Here is an 11,460-nt window from a genome sequence, read left to right on the forward strand (position 1 = left end):
AAAAAAAGAAAAAAAAAAAAAAAAGCCGGGCGGTGGTGGCCCATGCCTTTAATTCCAGCACTTGGGAGGCAGAGGCAGGTGGATTTCTGTCAGTCTGAGGCCAACCTGGTCTAAGAGCTCTAAAGGTACAGAGAAACCGTGTTTTGAAAAACCAACCAACCAGCCAACCAACCAACCAAACAAACCCCCAAAAATCTTATAGTTTGACTCAACAAGACATGGTGACCATTTTGTAATATTTTTCATTTATTTATTTCTAGTATTGCAAAATTCATCAACCATAGAAAATTCTCAGCCATGATTTCTACAATTCATTGATGCACAGTTCTAAGACTGCAAAGTAATAATTTAGTACCAGATCTACCTCATGCTCCAAGATACAAAATACCTTAAGAAAACCTGAATTAAATCTGCAGTTTAACTACTTGCATCTGTTAGTCTAAATGCTGGAAATTAATAAACAAGCCCTGTCCAGAACCAAGTTTAGAGCGTGGGCTTTTCTGTGTAGTCATCTGGGGGTAGGTCACCTGTGCTTGACAGTATGGATTTCCGGGTCAACCTCTGTGGGGAAAAGAGCTTTTGTCTGGTGTCTTAGCATCACCTGCTCAAGAGTATGGGTAAGACTCCACTTAATGGTGCAGTTCCACGTAACACCTTAAGTACCCAAGTTTAGGTTGGCCAAAACTGTTTGGGGTTGGTTTCACATAGGCCAAGTCCTTTGAGCTGACCAGCATCCTATTTTGTGAAAGAAAACCATCATCAGGATTTCTATTTATCCATCTAGGTGTCAAGCATATATTAAACAAAAATCTAACCCCACAATATGAACCTGTTCATGAGGGTGTGAGTTCACTACTTCCTCCATCACACCCGAATTATTTCAAAGTCAGTCTGATTCATAGTGATCTTGACGTGTATTTGCTTTTCCCTAGCCACACCCCTTCCCAGTCTATTTTCTTGATTTCTTTTTGTGCCAATCATCTTTTCCACAACCGCAAGATGCCTGTTTGTCTTGTGACCAGCTACACCTGTGAGACCTGGGTTTTCCTCTGGCTGGCTTCAGCTTGCTTCTTGCTTTGCGAGTATCACAGGCGCGCCACCATGCGGGGCACCCAGGAACATACTTTTTGAAAGCTGCCCAAAGACCACGTAACTAAGTAACTGTCAACGACACAGTAACACAGAGCCAGAACATCCTAGATTGCTTTCCCTTTCGCCAGTGGCAAACCCAGTCCCACCGAAACTGGCTCGCTTGCAAAGCAAGCATACCCAAGCACCCACATTTCTGTGGCTACTCTTGTCTTAGATCCCCTCTCAGCAGCACATACCTTATAGCAGGAACAAGCTTGGGGAGAAAAAGAAAGGAAAAGCTCCAAGATAAAAAGGAAATTGTCTGAGCATGCTCATTTGTACTCAGGGAGAGCAAACTTGGGAATCTAAGACCAATTCAGTCTTTAGAAGAGGAGCTTGGACACCTATGCACCCGGACAGAGAGCTGCACCCTTAAAACGACAACATCAGTTAATTTTAGTATCTGAAATTAAGCGACAGCGAATTAACTATATGGACCTTGTACGAGCCAGTGAACCTGAGGTTTCTGGAAGCTATTGCTATTTCCAGGGCATGACGGATTTCACACAAACACACTTGGGAAAAAAATGGGAATTCCAGGCTACGTGCCCAACAGACTGGGGAAAAACAAAAAAGCAGAGTTTTAAGTTTGAGGATACTTGAAACTACAACCCATTTGTTGAAAAGATACACGGCTCTGAAAAAAAAAAGTCTTTGAAATCAAGAGTGAAAAATGCCTACTCGGCTGATTTACTTGGTGACGGCCTTGGTACTTGTCCAGCTCCCTGGGTCACGCAGAGATGTGATGGTCGGTCGCTTTTTGTAACGTAGCGCGACTCCTCTCAGGCTATGAGCTCTAAGATGCTGTTGAAAAACGAGTTCATGATGCCCATAGCCTTGGAAGAGATGCCCGTGTCTGGGTGCACCTGCTTCAGCACCTTGTACACGTACGCCGAGTAGCTCTCGTTGCGGCTGAGCTGGCGGTGCTCCTTGCTCTCCTGCGCACTGGTGACAGCGCAAGTCCTCCTCTGGGGCGGGCGTAGATTTAGCCGGCTCAGGCACTATTGTACAAAATTTTAACTCCCTCCAAGAGGAACACTAAAACATTTGGAAAAATAAGCACACCCGTCACCAGCTCCACCATAACCACTTACATTACGCAGTATTCAAATGAGGTTAATAAGATTTCCTTCAGGATTGGATTAGTTTTAGTGTTTCGTCACGAATGGGACCGGAAACTTCACTTGAAGGTCTAGGGTTCCATTGGCTGCCTTGTCACTTCACATTCACCAATCAGGAAGTACGAACTAAACTGCACAAATCTGCTCTAGGAAGCCTAGGCAAGTACGATCACTGTTAAACATGAGAAATACGGAAGTTTTTAAGGGGATACTGCACCAGTGAGAAGTGCAATAAAACTAAGGCGCTGGTTGCAGGCCCTTTCATCTAGCTGACTAGGTTTTTAAATACTAACAATCCCACCACTCTTGTCCTTTATTATCGTGGCACCTAAGATTAAACCATCTCATTCCTATACCAACTGCTCCCTTGCGTCTGGATATTACACTGATACCCATAAACGAAGTTAACTGTATACACAATTGGGGAATTTTCCATTTGTCCTTAGAGAGGTGGTTTGCGCCACCAACTCCCAAGTCCACTTATCCGCCCACACCTGGATGCCCCCCGTCCTTTTCTTCTCCCGCGAAACCCAGCCCACCCACCCACCCAAGCCACGCCCACAGAATGTGCAACAGCTCCTTCCCAGAGACTTGTGGGTGGCTCTGAAAAGAGCCTTTGGGTTGTTGGGCTTCTAAGCAGTTGGCCAAAGAAAATTTACTTTTTCTTGGCTGCGGTTTTCTTTGGCTTAGCTGCCTTCGGCTTGGCGGTTTTTGGTTTGGCCGCCTTGGGCTTCACCGCTTTCGCCTTGGCAGGGCTCTTGGGCGCCTTCTTGGGCTTAGCTGCCTTAGCCTTTTTCGGGCTCTTAGCCTTTTTGGCTCCTGCAGCTGCAGCCGGCTTCTTGGCTTTCTTTGGGGTCTTCTTGGCGGCTTTCTTGGGAGTAGCTGCTCCCGCAGCCTTCTTGGGCTTCTTGGCTGCACCCGCGGGCTTCTTAGCCTTGGCAGCCCCGGTCTTCTTGGCTTTGGGCTTGGACTCGCCGGAAGCCGCCTTCTTGTTGAGCTTGAAGGAGCCGGAGGCGCCGGTGCCCTTGGTCTGCACCAGGGTGCCCTTGCTCACCAGGCTCTTGAGCCCCAGCTTGATGCGGCTGTTGTTCTTCTCCACATCGTAGCCGGCGGCCGCCAGCGCCTTCTTGAGCGCGGCCAGGGACACGCCGCTGCGCTCCTTGGAGGCGGCCACAGCCTTAGTGATGAGCTCGGACACCGGGGGTCCGGACGCCTTGCGCTTCGCGCCACCTGCAGCCTTGCGGGCCTTCTTCTTGACGGGGGTCTTCTCGGCGGGGGCCGGTGCGGCGGGCGCGGCAGGCGCGGTCTCGGACATGGCGAAGCGTGTGTGAGAAGAGAGGACTCGAGCCGGAAGCAGAGGCACTGGCCGGGACTCGGGCCGCGGCGCTGCGCCCGCCCGTTTATATAGGGCGGAGCTGCGTCGTGATTGGTGCGCTGTCCAGCCCGCCTCGCTGGCAGCCTCGGAGTGTCCTCTCGGATGCCGAGTTGTGTTTGTTACACCTCAAAAAAAGCCAAAAATGTCAAAATTCCCTACTTCGAATTGCTTGATTTTTCTCAAATAATGATCCCTGAAGCCTCAGCCTTCATGCACATCTCAAATAGTAAGCAAAGTATCAAGCCTTCTGTTAAAAACTTGCGATATTTCCCGCGGTGCTCAGCAAATTTCAACTCAGAGAAACAAAACTTTCTATTTTCTTCGTAAATTATAAACTGATCTTCGACTGTACAGTTTTCTGACCCATCAGAGTCGATTCTCCAAGTGGTTAGCTTCTTATGTGGCCCAAAACCTTGCCACTGGCATTAAGATTTTTATTACAAATCTGCACTTAAGTGGGGGAAGTAACACAGGCTCCTCCGAGAGTCCTGCCTATTGAGCCGAGGGCATTTGAGTTCATCAAACTGGTTTAGTTCAATCTTTAGCAGATTATTTACCATTTTGAGATAAATTCTGCTCCCCTAAGCCATGAGCTTATGTATCTATGGTTTTATTTCTGCCCGTTCCACCTAAGTTTTAAACTAATTTCTTAGGATAATTCTTTTCTTTCTGCTCCCAAGGGTTGGGGGCGGGGCTGTTGCTTTTCCATCTCTCTGGACAACTACTCCATTGGGTTGAGGTACCTTAAATTCAGAGTATAATAGTGTGGTGAGACTCCAAAACATGTTTATGGTGTAGACATGAAAATGTCTAATTTCCAAGTAGTAAATAAATGATGTTCTCGAAGTCTTTGGGAGTAGAGCTGAGCTTTACCTTGAGGAATGTCTTTTGGGTCTTGCATAGATGAGAAATACGTTTTAATATTATGCTATATTAAAACTAGATAAAACTGAAATTGAACCATTGATCAAGAGAAAAATAAGTGAAAAGTGTAGTCTGGAACATCACTACTCCCATCTTAGAGAAACTCAGAGCTGTTACTGAACAGCTGCTCTCCATATATGGCTAATCCCCATGAAGACATTGCCCAAAGTTTCCCAGCTCTCCCTGAATGTAAGTGACATGCAGGGTGATTGAGGAGTTCAGAGTTTAATCTTAGAATCTGTTTTGAGAAGGTATTAAGCAGAATCTTTGTCTTCTGAGGACATGCCTTGCAAGACATTCAAAAAGTGGGTTCAGCTGTTCAATCAAGGAAATGTCTAAGAGGATAATGCAAGCCCAATGACAGTGATTATTTCAGGGATGTTTGGGTGAAATTGTCTTCAGAAATAATAAGGCTCCCATTACAGAGATAAGGTGCAATGTTGGCTAATAGTATAATGTGATAGCTGTTGTTTTGTGATATGATTGACTCTGACTTCAATTGTCATCAATTCCACAGATCCAAACTCCACAAACAATGCTAATAAAGGAAACACAGAAGTTCAACATGCTGTCAATGAGGTGTTTCTAAAATCCTGTAGTGTTGCTGGTGGGAATGCAAGCTGGTATAACCCCTTTGGATGTCAGTGTGGCGATTTCTCAGAAAATTAGGAAACAACCTTCCTCAAGACCCAGTAATATCACTTTTGGGTATATATCCAAAGGATGCTCAGTCATGCCACAAGGACATGTGCTTAGCTATGTTCACCTGGAAACAACCTAAATGCCCTTTGATTGAAGAATGGATAAGAAAAATGTGGTACATTTACACAATGGAGTACTACACAGCAGAAAAAAATGACAGTTTGAATTTTGCAGGAAAATGGAAGGAACTAGAAAACATTATTTTGAGTGAGGTAACCTAGACACAGAAAGACAATTATTACGTCTTTCTCATAGGTGGTTTTTAAACATAAAGCAAAAAAGCCAATCTACAAATCACAATCCCAGAGAACTTAGACACCAATACGGACACTAAGAGAGACTTGCATAGATATAATCTACATGGGAAGTAGAAAGTAGAAAAAGACAAGATCTCCGTAGTAAATTGGGAGCATGGGGACCTTGGGGGAAGGGAAGAGGCAGGGAGGGGAGCAGAGAAAAATGTAGAGCTCAATAAATATCATTGAAAAAAATCCTGTAGTGTTATCTTGAATGTTAAAATTGATATAAAAGTGATTTACATTATCAGTATTTCTATGATATAAAATATGTCTCCAGTTTCATGTATTAATAAATGCAAACTGTGGTATTCATTAAAGCTCTGAACCAGAGTAGAGAAACTGTGTGGGTGTTTGATGTTGAAACAAAAACACTTCTGTAAATGATAAGGTTTTACACCACATTGATACTTATTCTTCAGTATCTTTCTTAGTTCCTTTATTTCTCTTTGTCTTCAAGATGGGCATGCACTTAAATTCCCTGAATTTTGAGACAAATCTAGTCCTTTATTTCTTCCCTTTAAGATACAATACATTTTCTGAGACCAAAATTATTCGCTTGACAGAGAAGCCAATGAACATTGCCCAACGTAAAGATTTTGATACTTTTCTGTAATGAGATAGAAACAATATCAAAGGTTTCACTCTTTTACATTAATCTGAGGGTTAAGCTAACAATAGCAGAATTACACATGAATGGGTGAATCTTCACTCTTGTATTTCAACTACAAATCTCCAAACTCAAATCTCCAAATTTTCTCCAGGTGATTCTGACATAAGAGAATAAGACATAAGACTCTTCTTATGTCTCCAAATATGAATGCTTTAGGTTTTGCATAGCACGCTCTTACCCAGCCATGTCTGAGAGCCGGGGCTAGCTGGAATGAATGGAGGCAAACAAACACGTTTCTTCTCATGTGAGTATTTCTGTGAAAATCTGGGCTTGCTGTTGTTCTAGTTTGCTTTCTGTTGTAATAAACTCTTTGACCAAAAGCAGCTTGGGGAGCAAAGAGTTTATTTCAGATGACAGGTTATAGTCTATCATTTCGGGAAACCAAGAAGAAAACGAAGACACAAACCTGAGCATAATCCAATTGAGGAAAGCTACTTCCTGGCTTACTTCCTGGCTCATGCTCTCTGACTTTCTTAATATAGCTCAGTCCCATTTGCCTAGGAATAGCCCTGCCTACAGTGGACTGGGCCCTTCTCCATCAATTAGAAATCTAGAAAATCCCCACGGACGCGCCCCTGGCCCAATCTGATGGGAGCAATTGCCTGTTCCCAGGTGTGTCAAGTTACCAGTCAAGATTACCTACATCACCTGCAAAAAACTGGGACCAGACCAAGCTGCCGGATGTGAGCTCCTGGTAGGAAGATGGGGCTGGGGTGCAACTGGGCCAAGGTGAAAAGTTAGAGTTTAGTTCATCTTGGCGGGAGCAGTCTCTGTAGGTGGCCTATCTTCAGGCTGTAACTTCGGGGGCGGTGGCCACAGGGAAGAAAGCAGTGGTGGATGTTTCCTGCCTAAAGTGTCACTTTGGGACCAGATGAAAGCTTTGCCATCCTTCTGAGCTCACTGGAGGACGGCTTTGCCACCTCCGTGAGGCTAATGTGCTGGTTTTTTTAACACAACCATGCCTGTGTCAAACAATACACGTTTACTCAGGACTTCACTGACCCTCAACACTCCTGTCTCAGCCTCCTCTGCACTAGAGTGTCAGGTATAACCCACTATTCCTGTCTGCCTTTTATAGCGTTTCTAGGAATTTGGGAGTGTTAGAAACGTAGGACACTCTGGTCATTTCCATTTTGGATAGGTTAGCGAATGTGTTAAGGGGAAAAATGTGATTTTAGAAAAGCCGAAAGAAATTAGGCATGGTTTTGATTCCTTCCACTACACAATTCTGAATTCCTTGCCATTTTAACATGATGCTAGGCATGATCTTTCAAGGCAAATGTATTAAAGACAGAATTTGTGGATGCAATGTTTAAAAAATGAACGGAGTACTTATTAATTATCTTAGGCATCACTTTTCATTTAATTAAAAATAAATAATAAAACTGTGGCTTGTATACCTGGAGCTATACTCTGCAGCAGCATTTGAAACAATAAAAACCAGAAACAATCTTTGTGCCCATACGAATGAGGATGATTTAATGAACAAGGATATGTTCCCTTGATCAACTGATACACAGTTGTCTGAAGAAGGGCTCTGTGAACTAATTTGAACTGAATTACTGGACAGACCTTCAAGTAATAAGACAAACCCAAAAGAATATTCATGCTCTGAAACTCTGTAATAAAGAAGACAAAATAAGAAAGATGGTTTTTGTTCATCTGTATAGAATAAATTCAGGGAAGTATTTATTAAGTATTAAGTATTTAAAGCTGAAGTGATTGCTTACTTATAGCAGGCAGAAGAGAAATAAATAGCTAGAAAGGGTAGCAGGAAGAGAGGATATATTCTTTCATACAACACGAAATTGAAACTGAGCAAAACAAGCTCTTAATTAAGTAATTAAGACCAACAGGAATCCAATCGACTACAAACACTGACACAGGAGTGAAGTTGAATTAAATGAAGAGCAGGAGAGGCCTGCCCAACGCCTCTTGGCCCTAGGTGGTGGAAGACATCCATTAACGATGAGCGTCTCTATGGTGGGGAAATGGTACAGAAAGAGAAACAGAGCTGTGCTGTGGAGAGAGGGGAAACTGAGGAAGTCAAGAGGGTGAGCAACAGGCTGAAGTGGGTGGCCTGCTTGCCACCCGGGGCCATGGTGATTTCTGGGCCCAGGCTACTGCCCAGTACCACGTCTGAATTTGTAGTCCTACCAGAGCCAGGGGCTGTGCTGATGTCTGTGGCTCATGTTGCCCCCAAAGGCCACACGGCTGCCCAGGGTCTGGACTGCCACCTGTGGCCTTATTGGTGTTCAAGAGCCGTTTTGCCTTTGCGGCCTTGCAGATCTGGGTGGCACGCGCTGCCTCCCAAGGCCATGCTACAGCTGGGGTCTGTGTTGACGCCTATGACCCATATTACTACTGGGGACCTTGTGAGCCACGCAGGTGGAAAGAATCACGCCTTTTGAAATCCAAGGGCTATGCTGAGTTGACCCCACCCTTCACTGGGACCTGGTCCTGCCCAACACTGGCCTTGGCAGCTGGAGTGCTGGTCCCACCCCACATAGGAGAGCTGATCTCATTCCTCACCGTAGGTGTGGGTGAACCACCTGATGGTGTGGATGTAGGAGAGGGGGGCTATGGCCCTTGCCTGAGGGTAGTGGTCCCAGCAGAGGCCTGGATTGACTAACTCAGCTAGCACCTAGACCCACATCCAATGTTTCCAGTAGGTCCACCCCAACATCTAACCCATCCATAACCTGCTGAAGGGCATGAAGGTACTGGTCCTGTGGAACCAGAGGTGCATGCTCTCCATGACTTGGGGCAACCCCAGGATATCCAAGAGAGTTTTGGTAAGGTTCCTGTATTGATATTGTTCCAGAAGTCAGAGAGGCCTTGACGTGGACCAACAAGCCAGTGCAATGAGCATTTGCCAATAAATCTGTTTGAACAAAAGGATATCCTGCTTGACACAGCACATGACTGACACACCACATGACACATCACATGACACATCACATGATACATCACATGACACATCACGTGGGAGCTCCCAGAGCCACTAAGATGAATGAAGAAATGATGGAGAGGTGGGAAAGATGGAGCAATGTGAGCTTTTCTTTTTTGTTGTTGTTGTTGTTTTATTCTGATTAATATTGTTATTTTTAAAATTTGTCTTTGTGGGTGTGCCGCAAGAGTCAAGGGAGAGTATGGAGGGACTGGGAAATGAATGGGGTTTGTGTGCATTATATGACATTCTCAAAGAATCATTGAAAAGTTAAGGTTTAAAAACAAATGAAGACCATGATAACCTTGCGGGAATTAAGAAGAATAAAGACAGGGCTGGAGAGATAGCTCAGCAGTTAACAGCACTGACTGTTCTTCCAGAGGTCCTGAGTTCAATTCCTAGCAACCGCAGGGTGGCTCACTACCATCTATAATGAGATCGGTGCCCTCTTCTGGCATGCAGGCAGAACACTGTACATAATAAATAAGGTATGTTGCTCAGTGGCCGAAGCCATAGGAGTGAGTATGCCTCGTCAAGATGGAAGGTGAGAACTGATTCCACAAAGTTGTCCTCTGATCTCCACATGTATGCTGTGGCATAGACATGCTCACACTCACACATGCAATAAATAATTCTTTAAAAAAAAAGATGGAGATAAACTTAAATCACGAAGGAAAACAAAGATACAACTCCCCATGCAGTGATCTAGTGGAAGTGCTTCCTCAGGAATATGGGTTATGGATTTAAAAACAGAACTGTCTCTATTCGTTACACTTAGATGGACATATATAATATTCCGTGTTGTAGACAATGAGACCAGAGTTTTCTCTTGTGGATGTCAGTGACATTAATCAAACTAATTTATGTTACAATATTACTGGAAGTCACTTTAAAGTGGAACCACATTTATAAAAACCGAACACAGGCCTCTGTGTGAGTGCTGGCAGGACAGCAGATGTACACGCCTGTCTTCTGTCTCACCTGACCGCACACAGAAGTAGTCCAGTCCTTAGAGGCAATTACCACACTGATAAGGCTTTTAGACACCGTTCACCAACAAAAGGAACTAGTGTTCTTTACTGACGTTTGTTGAATTCCATGGCTAGGGTGTGGGGAACTATAGAGCGGGCCTGGATTATGTGCAAGGTGCGAAAATGAGGCTGGGGAAAAAAGAAAGGAAAAGAAAAATGGAAGTTTCTTGAAAAATGGAAGTCAGGTATCTCAAGGAGCTCGTAATGGTCAGAGTTAGTACTATTTGACAAAATAAGAATAAAAGGAAGAATTTGATTTTGATTTTAACCCATAGAATGATATATATGTATATAAAACTATATATTTACAAATAAATAGAGGTGTTGAAAACGTTCATATGGTTTAAGTCTAATTAATAGATACGGAAGGAAAGAAGCAGACCATCATACAATCACTCTTATGCTCTTATAGATGCAATCTAGGATGGATGTGGAAGAACAGGATTTCCCAGAGTTTTACATGTCTTCCCAGAAACATGTATTAGCTCTGAAGAAAAAGATAATGCGTTCATAGTGAAGAATTCCCATAGACATCACATTGACCTAGTAGGATAAATTTCACAAAGTGACAAGGTCTGTCTGTCTGTCTGTCTGTGCCTTTCTCGCCTCATATCAAGAAGTATGCTTCATCATTTGGGCAGTGTATCCTGGGAGAAAAATTATATATCTCCAAGTTTGTGTTCCTGTTGCTGTCATAAACACCATGGCAAAAAAGCAACTTGGGGAGCATCTTAGTCACTATTCTGTGACTGTGAAGAGACACCCTGACCAAGGCAACTCTTATAAAAGAGAGTATTTAATTGGGGGCTGATTACAGTTTCAGAGTATTAGTGAAGTGTCATCATGGCAGGAAGCCAAGATGGCAGGCATGGTGCTAGAGAAACAGAGACACACACACACAGAGACAGACAGACAGACAGACAGACAGACAGACACACACACACACAGACAGACACACAGAGAGAGATAGAGAAAGAGAAGAGAGAGAGAGAGAGAGAGAGAGAGAGAGAGAGAGAGAGAGAGAGAGGTGAGGCTGGCACGGGCTTTTAAAACCTTAAAAGCCTGGAGACACACTTTCTCCAACAAGGCCACACCTCCTAATCCTATCAAAGAGTTCCTCTCCTTGGCCACTAAGCCTTCAAACATATGAGCCCAAGGGGGCTATTTTCAGTCAAATCACCACAGGGAGGAAGTTTTTTTTTTTTAATCCTACTTATTATGGTCTGTCATTGAGGGGAGTCAAGCCATGAACTCAAG

General features: G+C 44.0%; 1 protein-coding gene across 1 annotated transcript; it reads right to left on the reverse strand.

Annotated features, from left to right (window-relative positions):
* Positions 1–222: 222 nt before the first annotated feature.
* On the reverse strand, positions 223–3,618 carry LOC125396229 (histone H1.4). The gene has a single exon (XM_048428075.3). It carries the CDS (start codon positions 3,565–3,567, stop codon positions 2,908–2,910), a length of 660 nt encoding a protein of 219 aa, XP_048284032.1. The 5' UTR covers positions 3,568–3,618; the 3' UTR covers positions 223–2,907.
* Positions 3,619–11,460: the final 7,842 nt, after the last annotated feature.

The sequence above is a fragment of the Myodes glareolus genome, chromosome 14 (assembly GCF_982192425.1).
Source record: "Myodes glareolus chromosome 14, mMyoGla1.1, whole genome shotgun sequence".
Classification (NCBI taxonomy): Eukaryota; Metazoa; Chordata; class Mammalia; order Rodentia; family Cricetidae; genus Myodes; species Myodes glareolus.